At 51.4% G+C, this 19,094-nt stretch overlaps 1 protein-coding gene across 11 annotated transcripts in view; it reads left to right on the forward strand.

The window, feature by feature from the left end:
• Positions 1 to 19,094, forward strand: part of Rapgef1 (Rap guanine nucleotide exchange factor 1) — a 118,975-nt gene that overhangs the window by 83,799 nt on the left and 16,082 nt on the right. For 4 of the 11 annotated variants that reach the window (XM_021181566.1, XM_021181600.2, XM_029474622.1 and 1 more), the window contains 4 exons: positions 2,784 to 2,986; positions 5,488 to 5,643; positions 14,625 to 14,882; positions 17,314 to 17,399. In XM_021181566.1, coding sequence (XP_021037225.1) covers positions 2,784 to 2,986; positions 5,488 to 5,643; positions 14,625 to 14,882; positions 17,314 to 17,399 — 703 coding nt within the window. Of the gene's footprint in view, positions 1 to 2,783; positions 2,987 to 5,487; positions 5,644 to 14,624; positions 14,883 to 15,679; positions 15,776 to 17,313; positions 17,400 to 19,094 lie in introns of all 11 variants that reach the window. The other 7 variants (XM_021181609.2, XM_029474623.1, XM_029474625.1 and 4 more) reach the window with 4 other exon arrangements.

Raw genomic sequence — 19,094 nt, forward strand, 5'->3', positions numbered from 1 at the left:
TGACGCACGCCTTTAATCCCAGCACTCGTGAGGCAGAGGCAGGCGGATTTCTGAGTTCGAGGCCAGCCTGGTCTACAAAGTGAGTGCCAGGACAGCCAGGGCTACACAGAGAAACCCTGTCTCGANNNACCAAAAAAAAAAAAAAAAAAAAAAAAAAAAAAAGAGTAGCCCATGGGAGTACCTGAACACTGCAGGGTACTTAGAGTCCCAGAGCCCATGTCTGAAGAAGTGTATGCAGCCAAGCATCCCAGGTTTGCTGGCTGCTCAGGCATCTGAGTCACTGCCCAATGTGGAAAAGTCCCAGGAAGGTGAACCTCACTGCTGTGCTTCTGTGTGTAGCTGGCAGGTCTCTACCAGGACTCAGCCTCGAGAGGTTCTAAAGGCCTGGGGCGACCAGCTTGAGGGGACAGTAGGTAGAGAAGGTTGCTTGGTCCTTCTAGAAAGCCAGTGCTGGGGCTAGGGTCACCGCTAGACTGTGACTGAGCAGGGATACAGCAGTATTACTGAGGGGCGGTGAGAGTGCTTCTCCTCCATTGTCAGCTGTGGGAGCACAGCCATGTTCTGTCAGTGCACAGCAGAGCCAGCAAGTTCTGTATTCTGTGAAGTAAACATGGCCTCCTTCCTTTCAGCAAAAACACCAGGAGGACCTTCCAAAAGAGAGTACCTTTGCCAACACTCTAGGGCTCACATGGGGCACCAGGGAGAAGGGCACTCTCTGCCTCAGGCTGGCTTCCTCTGCCTTCTACCCAATAGGCTCCTGGCACTTGGGGTATGACCTAAGGAGACAGTTTCTGCCTGGAAGATGCCGAAGGCTGCTCTTCCTGTGTCTGTCACACACTGACATAGATCCTTTAGTCCTAAGCCCAGGCTCCTTCACAGCTGTCATTTTTGCTCTTTCTATGAGTGAATTGATATTCAGTCCTAACTAGGTGTGCAAGGGCCAATGCTGTGCTCTCTACCAGCCCTTCCTTCCATGTATGTAGGGAGGTTCCAGTGCCTAGGGTAGGGATAGATGGAAGGCCAGCCTTAACTTCCCTCTGCTCTCAGGACGACAGTCACACCCCAGGCGTAGTACTCCAGAACCCTCTAGCTCTGTGGACAGTGAGGCCCAGGTCACTCGGGAACAGAGCACACTCTACACTGACCACCACAGGAGGGAGGCTGCTGGCCCTGCACCTGCTGTGGGAAAAGTACCTGCAAGGATGAGGTCATGACATGTGGCAGCTGAGCTTTGATCCTCAGGCTTCTCAACTACCCAGGCACAGGAGGACCTTGCTGTCATTGGCTGCCACCCTGCTGAGGCAAGGAGGCTGACCTGCGAGGCAGACAGTTTGTGACAGGCAGCTTGGCTGGGAGATAGCAGCTTAGCCTCCACGGGGAAGGGAATGGAGCAGGGGTGGAGCAGATGTATCAGTTGGCATTTGTTACTTTCTCCCTTCCACTCTGTTCTGTTCCTCGTGCTGGCCTGGCCTGTGCTCACAGATAGAGACAGTGAGCTAACAGGTCCCCAGAGGTCCTTGCTGGGAATGGGTTTGTTTCATTCACCCGTTCCGCAGATGTTTGTGGAATCAGACATAGGTCCTGCTCTGGTAGCGCTTCAGCCTTTACCATGAAAGCAGTAGTGACTCCTGCTCCATCTGTTTTTAAGCCCCTGTTCCACATCACTGTCTCCCACTACAACTCCCTTAGATTCCTGCTGTCACTGAACAGACTTAGTCATTTCAAGCTAATGTGCAATGTGGGTCAGGCCCACAGAACTCCCAAGTAGAGCCCTGCTACGGGTGGTTCCTGGTGCTTAGGACAGAGCCTGCTGCAGGCAGCCTCTCTGGAATGCAGCCCAGCCTTCCTCTCTGATTCTGTGCGTGCTGTGCTCTTCCCACCCTTTCTACTTTCCCATCTTGGGCCTTTGTGTCACCCATGGACTAGGGTAAAGATCCTGGCCCATCCTCGTGTCATCCTTTCATAGTCTAAAGCAGCACCACAGCCACCACACTTGTGCTTTCTCTGTGGAGCTACACCACCATGTGTGGGGGTATGTGTGTATTCTGTTGACCCAACGAGAGCATGAACCCTGTAAGGCAGAGGATCCACCTTGCTGGTCCTGTGCACTTCCAGCATCTGTGCCCCTGCCTACATGTACAGTATCACCTCCTCAGCAAACAATGAGGAGAGGCCACAGACTGCTAGATACAAACTGTAGGAAGAGACAGGAGGGAATCGGGTGAGAAGGCTGTGGATGGGGAGCCCCAGGCATAGTAGATCAAAGGTAAGACTTAGGAAAATCAGGAGCCCTATGTTTGTTCATTATTTGGTCCAAGATAATACAGACAAGGCTAAGCCCAAGGGCAGGCCGAAGCTGAGCAGTCCTGCAGAGCCTCGGGTGTTGCTGAGTGGGGAAATCCCCAACACCTGTGCAGGAAGGGCACAAAGTGCCCCTGTACTTTCTTTAACAGAACCTTATATTTGTAGAGCCGTTTTAGGCTCACAACAACATTGAATGGAAAGTACAGAAATTTCCCATACTCACAACTTCCCCCAATTTCAATAGCCCTGGCAGAGAGGGATAACGGTTACAGTGGAAGAGCGTGACAGTCATCACGTCCAGAGTCCACCATGCACTGGAGGGTTCTGTGTCACCAGCTGGGTGATGGCATGTGTCCAACTTTGTAGTAGCACCCAGAGTAACATTCCTGCTCCTCGGGGCCCCAAGAGCACAAGAGCTGGTGGGGACAGCTCTGTGGGCCCCACACTGGTGAGAGAACAGCAGCCCTCTCTGTTCACAGTGCTGGCCTACATGCAACTGCTGGAGGACTACTCAGAGCCACAGCCCTCCATGTTCTACCAGACACCGCAGAGTGAGCACATCTACCAGCAGAAGAACAAGATGCTCATGGAGGTGTACGGCTTCAGCGACTCCTTCTGCGGTAGTGATTCCACGCAGGAGCTGGCCCCTCCACCGGCTCTGCCCCCCAAGCAACGGCAGCTGGTAAGCAGTTCCCCATCTGTGTCCTTGGCACTGCTGCAGGTGACCAGAGCTTCCAGTCCTAACAGGCTTCCAAGAACTGGAGTGGTCCTTGAGGGGCCAGGTTGAACCTGCTTTTATCCGTGGTGGAACCCTAGACTTAGGTGTGTTCGAGTCATTGTGTCCTATGTAGTACCTCCACTTTCTTTCCAGATACTCACCATCAGCTTGTCCCTCACACTGCCATCTTCCCACCCTGGGGACAAAGGGCCTCCTGCAGTAACTGTCCTGTGTAACTGGGACAGGCTTGCACTCAGAATGGTTGATTTCCCTGCTGACAATCTCATATGCCTTCCCTTTCTTCCTTGGCTCTAACATAGGCCTCAGAGACAGGAGGGACTCAATCAAAGCACAGAGCGCTGTCTGTGTGCAGCCATCTGTGAACTTGACTTCCATAATGGGCCTAACTGTATGGAGTGACTTCTATCCCATCCCTGGCCAGCGATGGCCCCATGGGAACAAATTCCACTGAAGCAGGATAGGTTTAGACAGAGCCACTTTGTGCAGTGGCCATTGCGTGCCTCTGCCATAGATCCTGCACAGTTGTTCTGCTCACCAGGGGGCGGCAGAGCGCTGAGCCTGCCAGTGCTCCCAACCTGCAGTATACATTGGGTGGTTTCAAGATCAGAGTCTCTGGGCCAGCCAAACTCTGCAGAGGGGAGATCTTAACCTTTGCAGAGCTGTGTGGGCTGCTTTGCTACCTGGCAAGAAAAGAGACGTGTGTGTTGAGCTAAGCCTTTTTCTGTGGATTGTGAAGAGAGCCCTACTTACCTTGTAGTACCTGGGGCTTAGTACCTCAGGCTTCTGAGCCGTTCAGCCTTGCAGGCCATAGCCAGCTAGCTAAGCAGACATTTACTTCTGCAAAGAAGCTCTCAACTGACGGAGAGAGCCTCTCCTAGAGATGAAAGGTTGAGCTAAAATCTGGGGAACCTGGGTCCCAGCCCTGTCCATGGTGCTACATGGAAACTAAACCACCACTGCTGTTTCCCAAAAGGTCATCTGCATGGGAATAGAAATGCTGATTTAAGCTGGGCGTGGTGGCACACGCCTTTGATCCCAGCACTCAGGAGGCAGAGGCAAGCGGATTTCTGAGTTCGAGGTCTGCCTGGTCTACAAAGTGAGTTCCAGGACAGCCAGGGCTATACAGAGAAACCCTGTTTCGAAGAAAAAAAAAAAAAAAAAGAAGAAATGATGACTAAAGGGACCACTGCTGGCCATGCCTTCCTGAGGTTGCTCCTCCATGACCTGTGGGTTTCCCTAGGCATCTCTATAGTGAGAAGTCCATAGATTATGAGCAGCTGGAGGCAGATTCCTCACACAAATGTGGAACGGAATCATTTCAAGCATGTAACATGAGACAGCCTATCCCACCATGCAGCAGGGTAGGGAGAGAACAGCCAGTTCGGGACCTGCGCAGACAGGTTCAGGTACACACAGTCCTCCCCACGGTCTCTTCTTAAAGAGAGAACTTATCACTAGACCACAGCTATCCAAAGACCTAGAGATCAAGCCCAGCTCCAGATGAGCCCTGACCAACCACAGAACAAGCTATGCTAATTGCTAGTTGAATCCTGACTCCAGTGCACACATGTACACACAAGGGTGATAATAGCAATTACACTTCTTCACATACAGTGATTATGCATGGCACTTCATTTAATCCTCTCCCAATACACACACAGTGCTAGAGTTCTCCACAGTTTCCAGGACCCTGACCACCAAGCTCTCGAAGAAATGCTCAAAGCTAGTAGGTGTTCTCTAATGGTGCCTAGATTCAACCACAAGGGTCTTGAGCCTGGGGTCTAAGCTCTGAATCCAGAGAGACCACATAGGTCTACCCAGCTCTGTAGTGCTCAGGGTGGGCTAGAGAGATGGCTCAGTGTTTAAGAGCACTGACTGCTTTTCCAGAGGTCCTGAGTTCAAATCCCAGCAATCACATGGTGGCTCACAACCATCCATAATGAGATCTGACGCCCTCTTCTGGTGTATCTGAAGACAGCTACAGTGTACTTACATATAATAATAAATAAATCTTTAGCCGGGTGGTGGTGGCACATGCCTTTAATCCTAGCACTTGGGAGGCAGAGGCAGGCAGATTTCTGAGTTCAAGGCTAGCCTGGTCTACAGAGTGAGTTTCAGGACAGCCAGGGCTACACAGAGAAACCCTGTCTCGAAAAAACAAAAAACCAAAAACAGATAAATCTTTAAAAAAAAAAAAGCTCAGGGTTCTGGGGTCAGTCTGAGTCTGTGTGACTTGATCCCACTTGTCCTCTGAAGGTTGACATTGCAATCTGCGATAAGACAGAATAGCAGGGCCTCTCATTTAGTCAGCCTCTGGTGGAGCCAGGCAGCCATCTCTCGGGGGACACCCCTCCGCGGTATTAGTTATTCCACAGCTATACTGCCTGTGCTGACCATTCTCTGCTTTCTCCTCCTCCCTGCCTTCTATTTTGCCCTCCGCCCAGCAGGCCTCCTATGCTGCTTCTTCCTTCTCTGTCTCCTACTGTGTCCAGCAAACTAAAGTGGCCTTCACCCCCGAGGACGGCAGTGCCGCTCAGGGCCTCAGTGTATCCGTGTCTAACTCCTTTCTCAACCGGCACGGCAGCTTGCCTGTGCCCTCGGTGAGTCTCCCCTGCTCTTCCTCACTTGGAAACTCGTGAAGTTAGTGCTTGAAGCCTGTGTTCCTGGATGCTGCTGCTGCTGCTGCTGCCTGTCACCAGTGCTGTCCTTCCACAGACCCCGTGTGCCTGTAGTGGAAGGAATCTGAGTACTGGCTTCCCTGGGCCTTGGGGACTGTGGTTAGGGGTTCGGGAGTCTGGAGCATGACACTGGCACAGAGCACAGCCACTTCTGCTGTTGTGCTCTGCTCTCCCAGGGGCCTGTGTCTGCACTTAAAAGGGAACAACCCTCATCTAGGAAGCAGGGCAGAGAGGAGCAGGTAACCAGATGCGGCTGGGTGGTGGTTGGGTGCTTCTGCTTACCCCACAATGTGTGCACAGCCACCCCGAGGCCCTGTGGCTGAAAGCAGTAGCCCTTTGTTTGTGCTCAGGACACAAGTTAGGAGGATGGTGTATGAATCTGCCCAGGCAGGCATCTTTAGGAGCTAGGACAGTTGGGCTATTTTGTCACCAGTGTCAGGCTGGTCTAGGTTTGTTCTTGTAGCAGCTGGCAGGCAACAAATGGAAAAGTGTCAGGTGCCCTGACTCAGGGTCAACGTGACAGCCACTCAGTGGGACCACAAGGATCACTGTTGTGGTGGGGGGGAGGGAAAGGAAGGGAACCCTGCTCCTGAGGGGAGGACTGCCTGCCACTGACACAGGACAATGGAGAGGGCTACATCAGTCTGTAGACAGCTCAGTAGTGACACACAAGGAGGCCCGGCTTTCTGGACTCTGCATCTGCCCCAGAGCCAAAGCAGCCACCTTTACTCCTGTGATCTCAACTGAGGCCCAGAGGGAAAAGAATGGAGCCAAGTTCACTCCCTGGAAGCAGCTCGGGCTGAGGTACTGACTTCTCCCTGGGCCTCGGAGTCTTCTTGAGGTCACAGTGTGATTGAGGGAACTGAATGAAGCCATGGGAAGGAAGCACCATGTGCGTGGGAAGCAGAGAAGCTGGCACTGCACTGCTGCTCCTCCTGTGCTCGGGAGTGCAGCACTGACTTCAGCCACCCGGGAAAGGCTTGGGTAGGGGACCAGCTTGGCCCTTGTCTGATGTCCACATTTGTCTAGGGTTTGCAGTTCAGTGCCCAGGACCTTCAGGAGAACCTTGTAAGGGTGGAGCCTCCCTTCTCATGGCGCTCCGAAGTGCTGGGTATATGGGACAGTCTGAGTCACCTCTGCCCTACCACACAGATCACCTCTTCCCCAGAAGGCACCTCTAGCAAGCTCCCTCCACAGACCTTGCAGAGCTTGGTTTCAGGCAGTCCTGGTCCTTGACTGTTAATATACAAACACACACACACACACACCCCTAGGAATTTTTCCTCATTCCTTCTGAGCTGTGAGCGGAGGACTGTGGATGAACTGGGCTGTATGCTACAGAATTGCAGACAAGGGCGTTTCCTTAGGTTTGAGTTTGAGTGTGTCACTTCTGTGGAATGTTGAGGCCTCTTACATTTGTGACTCTGTATTCTTAGCTCCAGCTCCAGGAAAGAATCCCTGCTAAAAGGATATGATATTTCAGTGAAAGTAAAGAGTCTCTGGAACCATGCTTTAGTGTGTGTCAGCTGATAGGTCAAACCCCATGCCATGATTTAGTGTCTTGCCAGCTCTACACAGTCTCTGGGTAATTCTAAGAGGAGCTTAGACATGGGATTCCACAGTGCGATCAGAACAGGAGTGGGTTAGCTATAAGGATGAAAAGGGGGGCTCACATACAATCAGTAGGGACAGTCAGATAAGCTGAGGGACTGGCTAAAGCAAGGTGTGAGTGACACCCCGAGCTACTCGAGCCTTCGGATGCTGTACCAGGCACTTCTTCCTGTTCTTTCCCTCTATGGCTTTCCAGGTTCTGCCGCCCTGTGGGCTGCTTGGGGTGTCTTCACTGTCACCCAGTTCTGGAACTACAGCTCTTTCCTCCCAGCTCCCCACACCTGTGTCCCAGCTGTCCTGAACAATATGAGTTGGGTCGATATGTACACTGCCCTTGAGCAGTAGTGACAGCATCCAGGCTCTTGATGGTCACAAGGGTGGTCACTCCCTGTGTATACTGTGGAGTGGGCGGTAGAGAACCGCCTCTCCCATCCCCCAGAGTGTCCTGGGCAGCCTTTCTTTACTAGCACCCATTCCACCCATTCCAAATGCTGCCACCAAGAGACCTGTTGGGATGCTGGATAAGCAAAATAGCTAGCTGATTCCACTTTTAGAGGGTATGTTTAAGTGCCCGTAATGATGCTTATGATTTAAAACAAAAATCTTCGAAATATGAAAGCTAAATGTAGCCTGGTTGTGGTGATACATGCCTTTAATCCTAGTATTCCAGAGGAAAAGGCAGGTAGCTCTCTATGAGCTCAAGCCAGCATGGTCTGCAGAACAAGTTCTAGGACACCTGGGGCTACACAGAGAAACCCTGTCTTGAATCCCTCACCCACCCACCCCTACCAAAAAAAGAAAGCTAAGTGTCCGTCGCCATGGACCCCAGTGTTTGAAAAGGGCTGTACAGCAGCTGCTATCTCGTTCTGGGCCCAGACAATCCTTTCTTTCTCTGAGCTGCTAGATCCAGGCTTTGAGGCATCACACATGTGCCCTTCAGAAGACCTAGGTCTCATATAAACATTTGGCTTCTGTGCTGTGGCCAGAAATGCAGCCGGAGCCCCCTCCTGAGATGTAGGACTGGCCCTTAACTCCACCAATGTGCCCATGTCTCTCCTGGCCATGAGCTATCTCTGAAAATTCACTCAAAAGTTATCACAGATACCATGGGCATACCACCTCTAAAAACCAAAGGCGAGAGAGTAGGGTAGGCTGGAGGATGAAGACAGCCTCAGGCAGCTTGGCGTTGTTCCAGTCACCTTCACTCAGTCCATGCCATCTTGGCCTAAGCAAAGCCAGATCACACACAGGAGAGGAAGGGATGTGGGGTGGGGTGGGGGCTAAAGCCCAGTAGGCCAGGGCCAGAGAAGTGTTGCTCAGGGCCACTTCCTTGTTCCCTGGGCTTGCCTGAATTCCTGGGTTTCCATGAAAGATTTCTTGCATTGTTAGTTAGCATCAGGAGGATTTTCCTTACGGGAGAGGAAGTGCCTGTCCTGTGAAAAGCCACTTTATAGACCACTGTCTCCTGCCTGGAGTTTGCCAGCACATGTCCCAGATCCCTAGCTACTTTTTTTTTTTTTTTTTTGAGACAGGGTTTGTCTGTATAGCCCTGGCTGTCCTGGAACTCACTTTGTAGACCAGGCTGCCCTCAACTCAGAAATCCACCTGCCTCTGCCTCCCTAGTACTGGGATTAAAGGCGTGCGCCACCACGCCTGGCTTCCTAGCTACTTTTATGCAGACTCTGAGTTCTAAGCCAGTGTGTAGCAGGTGGTGAGTGAATGTCCTCTTCTGACTGGCCTTACTGTTTGTTCTCTTCTGGTCTGTGTGTGGCTCCACAAACATCCTGTGTACCCCACGTTCATCATCCACACAGCCCCCGAGTCCTTGCACCGCAGCAAAGCCTTTCACCTGGAGCTGGGACAGTTCTCTCTGCTGCCTCTGTCATGCTCTGCTTTGCTCTACCAATGCCCTACTTCTGTGGTGAAATGTTCCATCCCTGCAGCACCAGGACAACACCCACATGGTCTTCTGCGGCTCCAAACAGCCCTTGAAATAAACCATGAGCCCTGCAGTAACTCACTGTATGCTTATGGAAAGCCCAGGCTGCTGCAGGCCTGCTCAGCTTGAGCGCACAGACAGACTGGACCCTGTACAGCAGCACTTCCCATGCTTCTCCCCCTGCAGAGAGCCCCAGTATATACATTTCCAGCTCAGGGAAGGCAGGGGCAAGACAAGGCTGCTTCACCATGCTGGAGATGACAAGGGGCCAGAAGTCAGTGTTCCTTGCCTTTGGGCCTTCACAAACTCTGCTTCTGAAATAGCCACACACACAGCCCACTAGAATTCTAGGCTTGCTGTTGTCCTCTGCCCATCAGGGCTCTGAGACCAGCCCAAGACACAAGAATGTTGCTCTAAGCACCCTGCTCCATCTGACACCAGAGTCCAGCTTCCAGGAAGGCCATGTGGTGACATAACCCCCAAGGGCACTGCTCCACAGGTGGCTCTTGCCTTTCTGCCCTTGTCATAGTGCCTGACACTTGTCCAGGACCTTTCTTACAAGTCTGTGATTGAATATTTTTCCCACCCAGGATATGGAGACACCAAGGCAGAAAAGCGAAGTCATCTGCTCCCAATGTGAAGCTTGAGCCAGGGTTAGACCCAGATCATCATGAAGATGCATTAGGTTCATGAGCTATTATGTGGCCAGATAAATACTGAGATGCAGTGTAGCTGATCAGAACTGCCTGTAGGCTAGCCTTGCAGAAGTAACTCTCCAACAGGAACAAAGGCCTGTGACACAGGCATCTGCCTCTGAGTCTACCACTTGGCTTTGAAACCCTGCATTTGTCATTTGCAATTTGTAGTTCCTGTGATTAGCAGAAGAGCCTCAAGCAAGAGAGCTGCCCCTAGATAAGACAGCCCCAAAGTAGGCATTGGCAAATGGGATGAGGGGAGCAGGGGAAAGACAAGAGACAAAGGGGGAGTGCGAGCAGTGTTACCCAGGACCCTCCCTGCCCTATGCCCTGGGCATGGTCACATCCCACTCCAAAGGACCATAGCTGTCTCCCCAGGTGACCGTTGGGAGCTTTAAAGCTTGACTACATACCTAGCCTGCTGCTGCCGGCCACCATGATAAAGGCTGGTACTCTGGTGCCAGGGCCAGTACTGAGCACGGCACCTAGGGAGAGTCCCAGTCATGACAGTAACTTCCTGTCACTGTGTTTAGTGGCCTTTTGAAAAAGCAATGTGGGGGCTTATCCATATTTCTTTTTTTTTGTTTGTTTTGTTTTGTTTGAGACAGGGTTTCTCTGTGTAGCCCTGGCTGTCAAGCAACTCACTCTGTAGACCAGACTGGCCTCAAACTCAAAAGATCCGCCTGCCTCTGCCTCTCAAGTGCTGGGAATAAAGGTGTGTGCCACCACCACCACCACTACCCAGCTTATATCCATATTCCTAAAGAATATCCAAAACTTAGCCATCCTCAGGCTGTTCCATGCAGGGATGGCCTGTCTCTGGAGGCTTCCCTCACAGTCAACACACACCGTCCTCTTGCTGTCATCCACCTGGGAGCTGCAGGCTGGATCAGATTCTCGGTGCTGATGTGCAGGCCACCCCTCCCACCCTAGCAGCCTGGCCAGCAGAGGAATGAAACAGAGTAGCAGGGAAATCAGCTGCCAGGGCAGCACAGGCCCCACCCCTGGCAACTCAGTGCCAGCACTAACAGAGAAAGTCAGTCTCACTGGAGCTTGGCCAACATCAGGCGGCTCTGCCTTTAATGAATTAGCTTCAAGCAAACAGAGGTTGCCTGTCTGTCTTCACTATCTTTTTTACTCCAAAAATGGGTTGTTCGTCCAGGCATATCTTTTCAGAAGAGCCAACTCTGTTTCCATCTTTCCTGCCCAACAGTTAGGGCTCTGCTCTCTGTATCCATCCCTCACTTGCTCGACCAGCATCAGAATAGTACTCTGCTGAGGACACCCCTCCCCTGAGTCAGATCAGGACAGATAGGGGAGGGCCTTTCACAGATCCAAGTGTGATACAGGCCACCCAGTGCCTGTGTAACATCGAAGGATGTTAAGGAGGTGGGTCTCTGTTCCTTCAGTCAGAAAACTTGCAGCAGCACTTCCTGTCCGTGTAATGAGATGACCCACCACAGCACTGCCCCGGCCAGCCTCAGTGTCCCTGGCAGATCCCCTGCCTGACGCTGGAACCAGTGCCTCTCTCCTGGTACTTACTCTGCCACCACCCCCAGAGTCCCCAACCCAAACAGCATCTCTCAGGCTATAAATACAAATTCTTGCTGCACAGGGATCTCAAAACCAAATCAAACACTCCCCAGATCCAAAAATAGACTGGAGGCTGCTTTGGGGCTGTGAGGTGACCATCTGTGCCCTTCTCCCAACCCCGGGGATGAGTGTGACCCTGGAGGGCCTGACAGAGCCAGGGCATGTGGAAACAGTCCCCCATCCCCAGCCCAGTTTCTGGAACCAGGAGAGCCACCCAGAGCAGCACAGAGCAACGGTGCTTTATGGTGATTGGAGAACCTTCCCGGGCTCTTCCTCCCGCCCTTGCAAAGGTACTTTTCAAGCTTGGCTCTTGTCCCAGCACGACTGCATAGCTGGAATGCCTGAGGAATCTAGGAGCAGGGGCTGGGAGGGAGGGGAACCCAGGCCCCTGTCCCAGACACACTGCTCCAGCCTCTTCCTGTCCATTGACTCATCCCACTCACAGCTGAGCTGCTGTGGTACAGGCCTGGCAGTGGTCTGCACACCTTAATTAATAATAACATCAGACAATGTGTGACACCCGTCAACCCAGCCTGAGCAACTTATCAAAGGATCCTCTCTCCAAAAATAAAAACAGCAGCTGGAGAGGTGGCTCAGCAGTTAAGAATACTTGTTGCTTTTGCAAAATACCTGGGTTGGAATCCCAATATCCACATGGTGGCTCACCACTGTCCATAGCTCCAGGGAATCCAACGCCCTCTCCTGGCCCTGCAGGCAAACACTCATACATATAAAATAAATCAAAAATAAACCAAAAAAAAAAAACAAAAAAAAATATGAAACTGTTTAATAAGATAAATATTTAAGTGAGTACATAAAACCAATATCCAGGTATAGTGGTCCACCTTGCTGCACTCATGAGACTGAGACAAGATTACAGGTTTGAGACCAGACTGGCCTACATAGCCTGACCCTGTTTTAAAAAGAAAATTACACCACTGGTGGCTGACAAGATAGCTCAGTAGTAGCCAGGCACGGTGGCTCACACCTTTAATTCCAGCACTTGGGAGGCAGAGGCAGGCAGATCTCTGTGAGTTCCAGACAGGCCTAGTGTGCATAGTGAATTCCAGGCCATTGAAGACTGTATAGTGAGCTGATGTCTCCCCATCCCTCCACCTCAGAAAACAAGATGGCTCAGCAGATAAAGGTGCAAGGCTGACAACCTGATTTGCATCCCCAGGGCCCATGTGAGAAGGAGAAACCAGTTCCGACCTCCAAATACGCACAGTGGCAACATACTCATACTCACACACACAGAGAAGTAAATGGATACAGTTTTAAGTTCTTTTCTAAATCATGGTAAATTATTTTCTAAACATCTCTTGATCCAGCCAGTTGTGTTGCCCCCTGTGCAGAACCCCCCCCCTGCTGTTATGGGGTAGAGAAGGACAGCTTGTGTCAGATATGGGCCCCTTGCAGTAGCCATGCTGAGCACTAGCAGGACACTGTCTCACTGATGGCTACAACTACTCTATGAGAAAATGATTGTCCTTTTCACCCCATGGGGGTGGGCTGACTTTTGAGACAAGGTTTCCTGCATACCCCTGGTTGGCCTGAAACATAGAGATCCACCTGCCTCTGCCTCCTGAGTGCTGGGATTGAAGATGTATGCCACCATGCCTGGCACAATAAATGTGTAACCCAGGCTAGCCTCAAACTAGTGATTTTCCTATCTCAACCTCCTTTAGTAAATCTTACTGGCATATGCTACCACAAATAGCTCACCCCATTTTAAAGCTGAAGACACTCATCCACAAGAACTTATTTGTCCAAAGTCACACAGATGGAACAGTAACAAGGTGTAGATGCCTTGGATGGGGAAAGGGAAGTTGGGGGGATCTCCAGCCTGTGTTGAGGATCACAGCTGACCCAGATTCAGAGAGAATGAGACAGCTCTGCCGGCTAGGCACCACAGCATCCTACAACAGATCCAGAAACTGGACGACATGGGATCAGTACAGCCTGTGCTGGGTGGGCATTTCTGAGTCAAACCCTAACATTTCCATTTAGTTTAAAACTTCATTTCTCCTTCCTTTTTCTTATTCCCGTGGGTTCTGAAACTCCTGTACCACAGAAAAGTCCAGAGCACTTGAGTGAGCCGTGTGTATGTTTCAGTTGGCACCTGTGATGGATACATGAGGACGACAGGGATACCAAGTGTGCCTCCTCACTGTCCTTCCAGGCCCTGTGGTGGTTAGCCGTTTGCTGGCAAGCCTCCAGCAGGCATGATTGCATCAAACACCTCTCAGCTTGGGGACTTGGAGTGTTCTCCTTGGGCCTCAGAAGCTATGAAGACTTAGGGGCACCTCTCAGTCTGCCATCTGACGTTTCTATCAAATGAGAAGTAGAGGAGTCATGCCTATGGCTCTGGGGTGACATCAGAAGGGGAAGGGAGATGCTGAAACTCCCCTAGTCATTGTTGGGGCTCCTGCACTTTTCTAAAAGGCCTGAGGTGCATCCGATATCTAAAGGACGGTCTGTCTTTTTAAGGGGTAAGCTAAAGTTGTCCAAAAGATCCAGATGAATAAAGGTGCCTTGAGTTCCACCCTGAGGCTCCTAAGACGTGGGGTAGTAGAGATTCGTTTCCACATGTGGTAATCAGCACAGAGAGTGGGAGGAAGTCCAGTCGTAGCCTGCTGTTCAGATAGTGCCATCAGCCTGCAGGTCCCTTTCTGGAAGCAGTATAGTCATGAAAGTCTGTAAGGGGTTGTCTGGCATGACCAACAGCCCCCACTAGGAAAGACAGGCCAGACAGGCCATGGTGGTGCACACCTTTAATCCCAGCACTTGGGAGGTAGAGGCAGGCGGATTTCTGAGTTTGAGGCCAGCCTGGTCTACAGAGTGAGTTCCAGGACAGCCAGGGCTACACAGAAAACCCCTGTCTCAAAAAACAAAACCAAAAAAAAAAAAAAAAAAAAAAAAAAAAAAAAAAAAAAAAAAAAAGTAAAACAAAAAGATAGAACACACCAGCCATGCTGAGCCTCAGTTAACCTAACCACCTTTTCTCTTGTCTGTTTTCTCCTTCCCACATTCTTGTTTGTGTGTTTTCTGCCTGGGTTCTGTAGTACAAATCTGTGTTTAGGTCTTATTCCCAGGACTTCATGCCTCACCACCAAGCCTCCGTCCAACCTTTCCTTCCGCCTACCTCCTCTTCCTCTCCACATTTCCCACCTGTCCACACGTCCCAGAGCTCGGACTTAGCGGTGCCCACCGTAAGCAGTCCGCCTCCCAGCACCGTGGACGGGCCTCTCTCGTCTTCTCAGGACAGCAGCTTTCATGGGAACCCTGTCCGCCTTCCTTCCGAAACCTCTTTCACTGACTCGGTGAGAACTCAGCACATACACACATCTGCGCACACTGGCCTGCAGGGTTTTAAAAAGGATGCTACTGCCCACAGAGGGCCTTGTCCTCCCTCCCTCCCTCCCTCGGCCCAGGCTGCTGCTGGGTTGAGGGTACTCAAGCATGAGTAGGTTGTCACCTATGGGGACTGTAGTTCTGATTAATCCACCTGTTTCCAGAACAGAAACCAAATCTTTTGTATAGGATTTCTGTCACACTGGGAATTGGGCTAGTGACCATTTAGAACAGTAAATTGTCACAAAGATGAGATAGAGAACACTATGAGCTTTCTGTTGTATGTCTGTGAAGAGGTGCAGACTCCTATGGAGTGAAAGAAACAGAGGTAAGGTTTCTTGTAGGCCCATGCAGAGGCCCTGTGCTTCATCAGAACACAGGGAGGAACTGCACTGCAGAGCAGAGGGGACAGATAGAGGGACAAAGAGGGAGGGTCTGACAGTTGGAGACATTTCCCACACCTTGTTGTCAAGTATGTTGTTTCTTGTTCCCTGCCCTGGGGACCCCTGCCTCGCTACAGGTTGGGGACCTCTGCAGACCCTTTTACAAACTGGGGACCCCCTACAGGCCCTGCTACAAGTGGAGCAGCTTTCTGGGAGTTTCTAGAATGTCTCTAAACACTTGGAAGAAGATCCAGCAGGCGACTCGGGCCGGGCTAGCCCAGGAGCAAGAGGTGTAAGGGCCGCTTTGCCGTCCGCACTGGGGAAAGCACTTCCCAGGGAATGGGCCTGGCCCATTGTCTCTCCTCTCACCCTGTCTCCCCCAGAGTGAAAAGGCCAGCAGTGAGGAAGCTGGTGGGGATGAGTATGTCAGTCTGTACTCCTCTGGCCAGACCAGCGAGGAGCTGGCTCCCTGTCGAGGAGTAAGTAACCTCGGTGGGTGGCCTTGTGCATGGGCCGGCCACTGCCCCCTCAAGGTCACTTCCCTTGCAGCTGCTTCTATTGGCTGAGCCCCTAGAGGCCTGCTGGAAGCCAACCCATCCTATGGGAGAGGACATGGCTTCCAGATAGAGGTCTGCCCTGCTTTTGCTTCAGTGAGTGTGGCATTTTTCAGAACCTGGCTGAATGAGTGTCCTAGAAACCACTGGACCCTGGCCCAGCCCTAGCTGCTCCCTGGAATTTCTTCCCATTCTTCCCTCAATGCTGATCTCTTCTTCCAAGAGATGCTTTTACTCCTGCCCTTCAGTTCTTCCCAGCATGCCCTGCTGCCCTCAGCTAATCCCAAGGAAGTAGGGCAAGTGATGGGCGCCCTGCTGGATATCCACACTTGTCCCTCCTGTGAGCAGACTCTTTGCTGTATTATGAAGGTCCAGACTGTGGCCTCACAGTGCAAACCTTCTATTGAGCATGCAGCTTTTCCAAATTTGGCTTCAGGAAAACAGGGGGAAATTGTGAGACTTCAAAGGTCACTGTCCCATGAGACTGAATGAGAAGTTCCTGTAGATGAAGTCAGAGGTCACCGCACCCAGGAGACTGAATGAGAAGCTCTAGGGAATGAGGTCCGGTCATCAAGGACAAGGAGTCAGTGCCCTGGCAAGCCAAGCCTGATCATAGCCATCCCATGAGTAGCCACACCATAATTCCCTAGGGCTTTCAGATCTCTATGTCCAGGCAACCTCCCTCCTTAGACATCAGTACAGCATCAGCTTCCCTCCAGTGGGATTTGGTCCTGATGTGAGAGCTAAGCCAGTATCCCCAGCCACTGGTGACCTGTGTCACCAGCAGTCTCGAGTTCAGGGACTCAATGCCCAGGCCCCACAGCCCTCTCTGCCCTGCAGTGCCAGCTCCACTGTGCTGTCCTTAGTGACAGTCCCTGGATTCACAAGGACTTTTTCTTTACCACCACCTTCTGGACAGCCCAAAAACATTGTAGAGTTGTGTTGTCAGTGGGTATAGAGGCAGCAAGTCTGTCCAAGACAGCTCACATTTTTGAGTTTGGGCAGCTGGACTTCTAAACTGGACTGTCACTGATAAAGGGTTGTAATCCTGAAGACTGTGTAAGAAGTCAGGGAAGTTTGTGTGTGGTGGTTAAAGATATAAGCTTTGGAAGCAGATAGCCTCCTCCTAAGAGTTCAAGTCTACTCTCTGCCACTGGGCATCCTAGCAGTCAGTTTCTGTAGGGAATGGAGGCATGGTGGTGGTAGCTTATTGAAGAGAGTGAAGGAGAGGCATGCAGAGTACTCAGTGCTGAACCCTACACTCCTTCAGAGAGGGTAAGGTGTCTGTCCCCAGGCTGACACCTCCCCTCTCTCCAAAGACAGGTGTCAGTCTCCAGGGGGCTTGTGTTTCTAGTAATTAACCCCATTTGTCATTAGCTTGTTCCCACCGCCAGCTGCTCCATAGTGCTGAGAAGGCCAGCATAGGCTGTCTGTCCAAATGCCACTGTGCCTTCCCTTTGCAGGAACCACCATCTGGGAAGGACGGACATCCCAGAGATCCTTCGGTCAGCAGTGCATCTGGGAAGGACAGCAGAGAAAATGGAGAAAGGTAAGAAGCAAGCAGGAAGTGTCCAGGTCCCAAGAGCAGTGGCCACTCAGTGAGACTGCCAGTGTTGAGGCCCTTTCATCTTTCTGATCCTCAAGCTGTCTGTGTTCAGGGTGGAAACTACAAGGACACTGAACCATCACTAATAATCCACCCTCGAAGGTCTTTGCTGACACCTGTGCCGTCTACTGTCCCATACATAGGAAGTGTAAAAGACCTTCCCACCCACAAACCTGTCACTGTGGGCATTTCTAGTCATAATACATATGTTGTATTGCTGAGCCATTTTGAAAGGAGCTGACAGGTGTTATGACACTCAGTCCCAAGATAATCATCATACCCTCCTGAAACAGTGGTCACAACATCATTGTCACACTGAGATAGAAATCTCAGACTCGCCCTCACCCGTGCTAGACAAGTACTCTAGCACTGAGCTTCAGCCCAGCCCCGCCTAGAGGAACTTACATAACATTAGGATTTCATGACCCACAGATCTTCAGTGCCTTTAGACACCTTGTCCCTTCCCTTGTTCTCAGTGTATTTAGGCTTGCAGAAGGGTAGCCAATTTCCTGGACCACTTAGTGCAGGCTGCAGGAGCTGCCAGTGAGCATCCCTGCTGCTTAATGTTGGTGCCACCTTCCTATGAGATGCACCAGCTACTCAGGCTTTTCTTTCTTTTAAGTTGAGAACTGGTCGCCTGAGGCCTCACCAGGCTTCTCAGTGGCAGGCCTGGGGCAGGCACTAAGAGGGCTTTGTTTTTCATTTTGTTTTGTTTAAAAGATGGAGAAGCGGAAACCTGCAAGCCATGTGGACAGGCTTGCATCTTGTCCACTCTTAGATTCGCACAGTCATGAGTCTGCTTGCTGGCTCCTCCAGGCTGGGTTCTCCTCAAGTGTGAATATAACACTTGGCCACAAAGGCTTGTGTGTGCCGGGCCAAAGTAGCCTGTGGATTCTGTCACCTGCGTCACTGGAATCGGGTGTCACATTCAGAGTTCAAATATTCAGGTTACCCACCTCCTGAGGGAGGGCTCTCCCAAGAGCTACTCTTGGGGCCCAGCAGACTTCTGATGGTGAAATGGTCAGAAAGGTAAACGCCCTGGTGGCCAAAAAGCTCCTGGGTCTATGTCTGCCTTTCGTAAAGGCCACACCACTGGCTGGCCTCCTAAGACGGCAGCAAAGCACAGATCCTCCCAAGCCTGGGGGTGTTGGTGCTAACCTGTGGTGTTCTTACTGAGGGTCCAGGCTCCACCAGCTCAGCTACAGAGAAAGTGTGCCCTGAGGGCCAGAAAGAGGCACAGTGGACAAAGGTACTACTGCCAAGGTGGGTCCCAAGGACCCAGTACTGGAGGGAGAAAACTAACTCTGGCACATTTTCCTGTGTGTGTGTGTGTGTGTGTGTGTGTGTGTGTGTGTGTGTGTGTTTATGTGAGTGTTTAGTACCCACCGTTTAGTGCCAAAGGCTGGCTAGTGACTCCTGGATGTAGCCTGAGAATCCTTTCCCTTCGGCCAGATGATATTCAGTGCTTTAAGTCTGTCTGTCCAGAGCAAGGGCTCTGCCTCTTTCTCTAGTGCGATGGCTGCCTGTGTTAAACGCCATCTCTTAGGAGATTGAGCACTTGATAACATGGAGCCATATTTGCTGGGTCGCAGTTTTTTTTTTTTTACTGCTAAGCACAGACTTAGGGTAGCATGGAGG

Source organism: Mus caroli, chromosome 2 (assembly GCF_900094665.2).
Source record: "Mus caroli chromosome 2, CAROLI_EIJ_v1.1, whole genome shotgun sequence".
In the NCBI taxonomy this organism is placed as follows: Eukaryota; Metazoa; Chordata; class Mammalia; order Rodentia; family Muridae; genus Mus; species Mus caroli.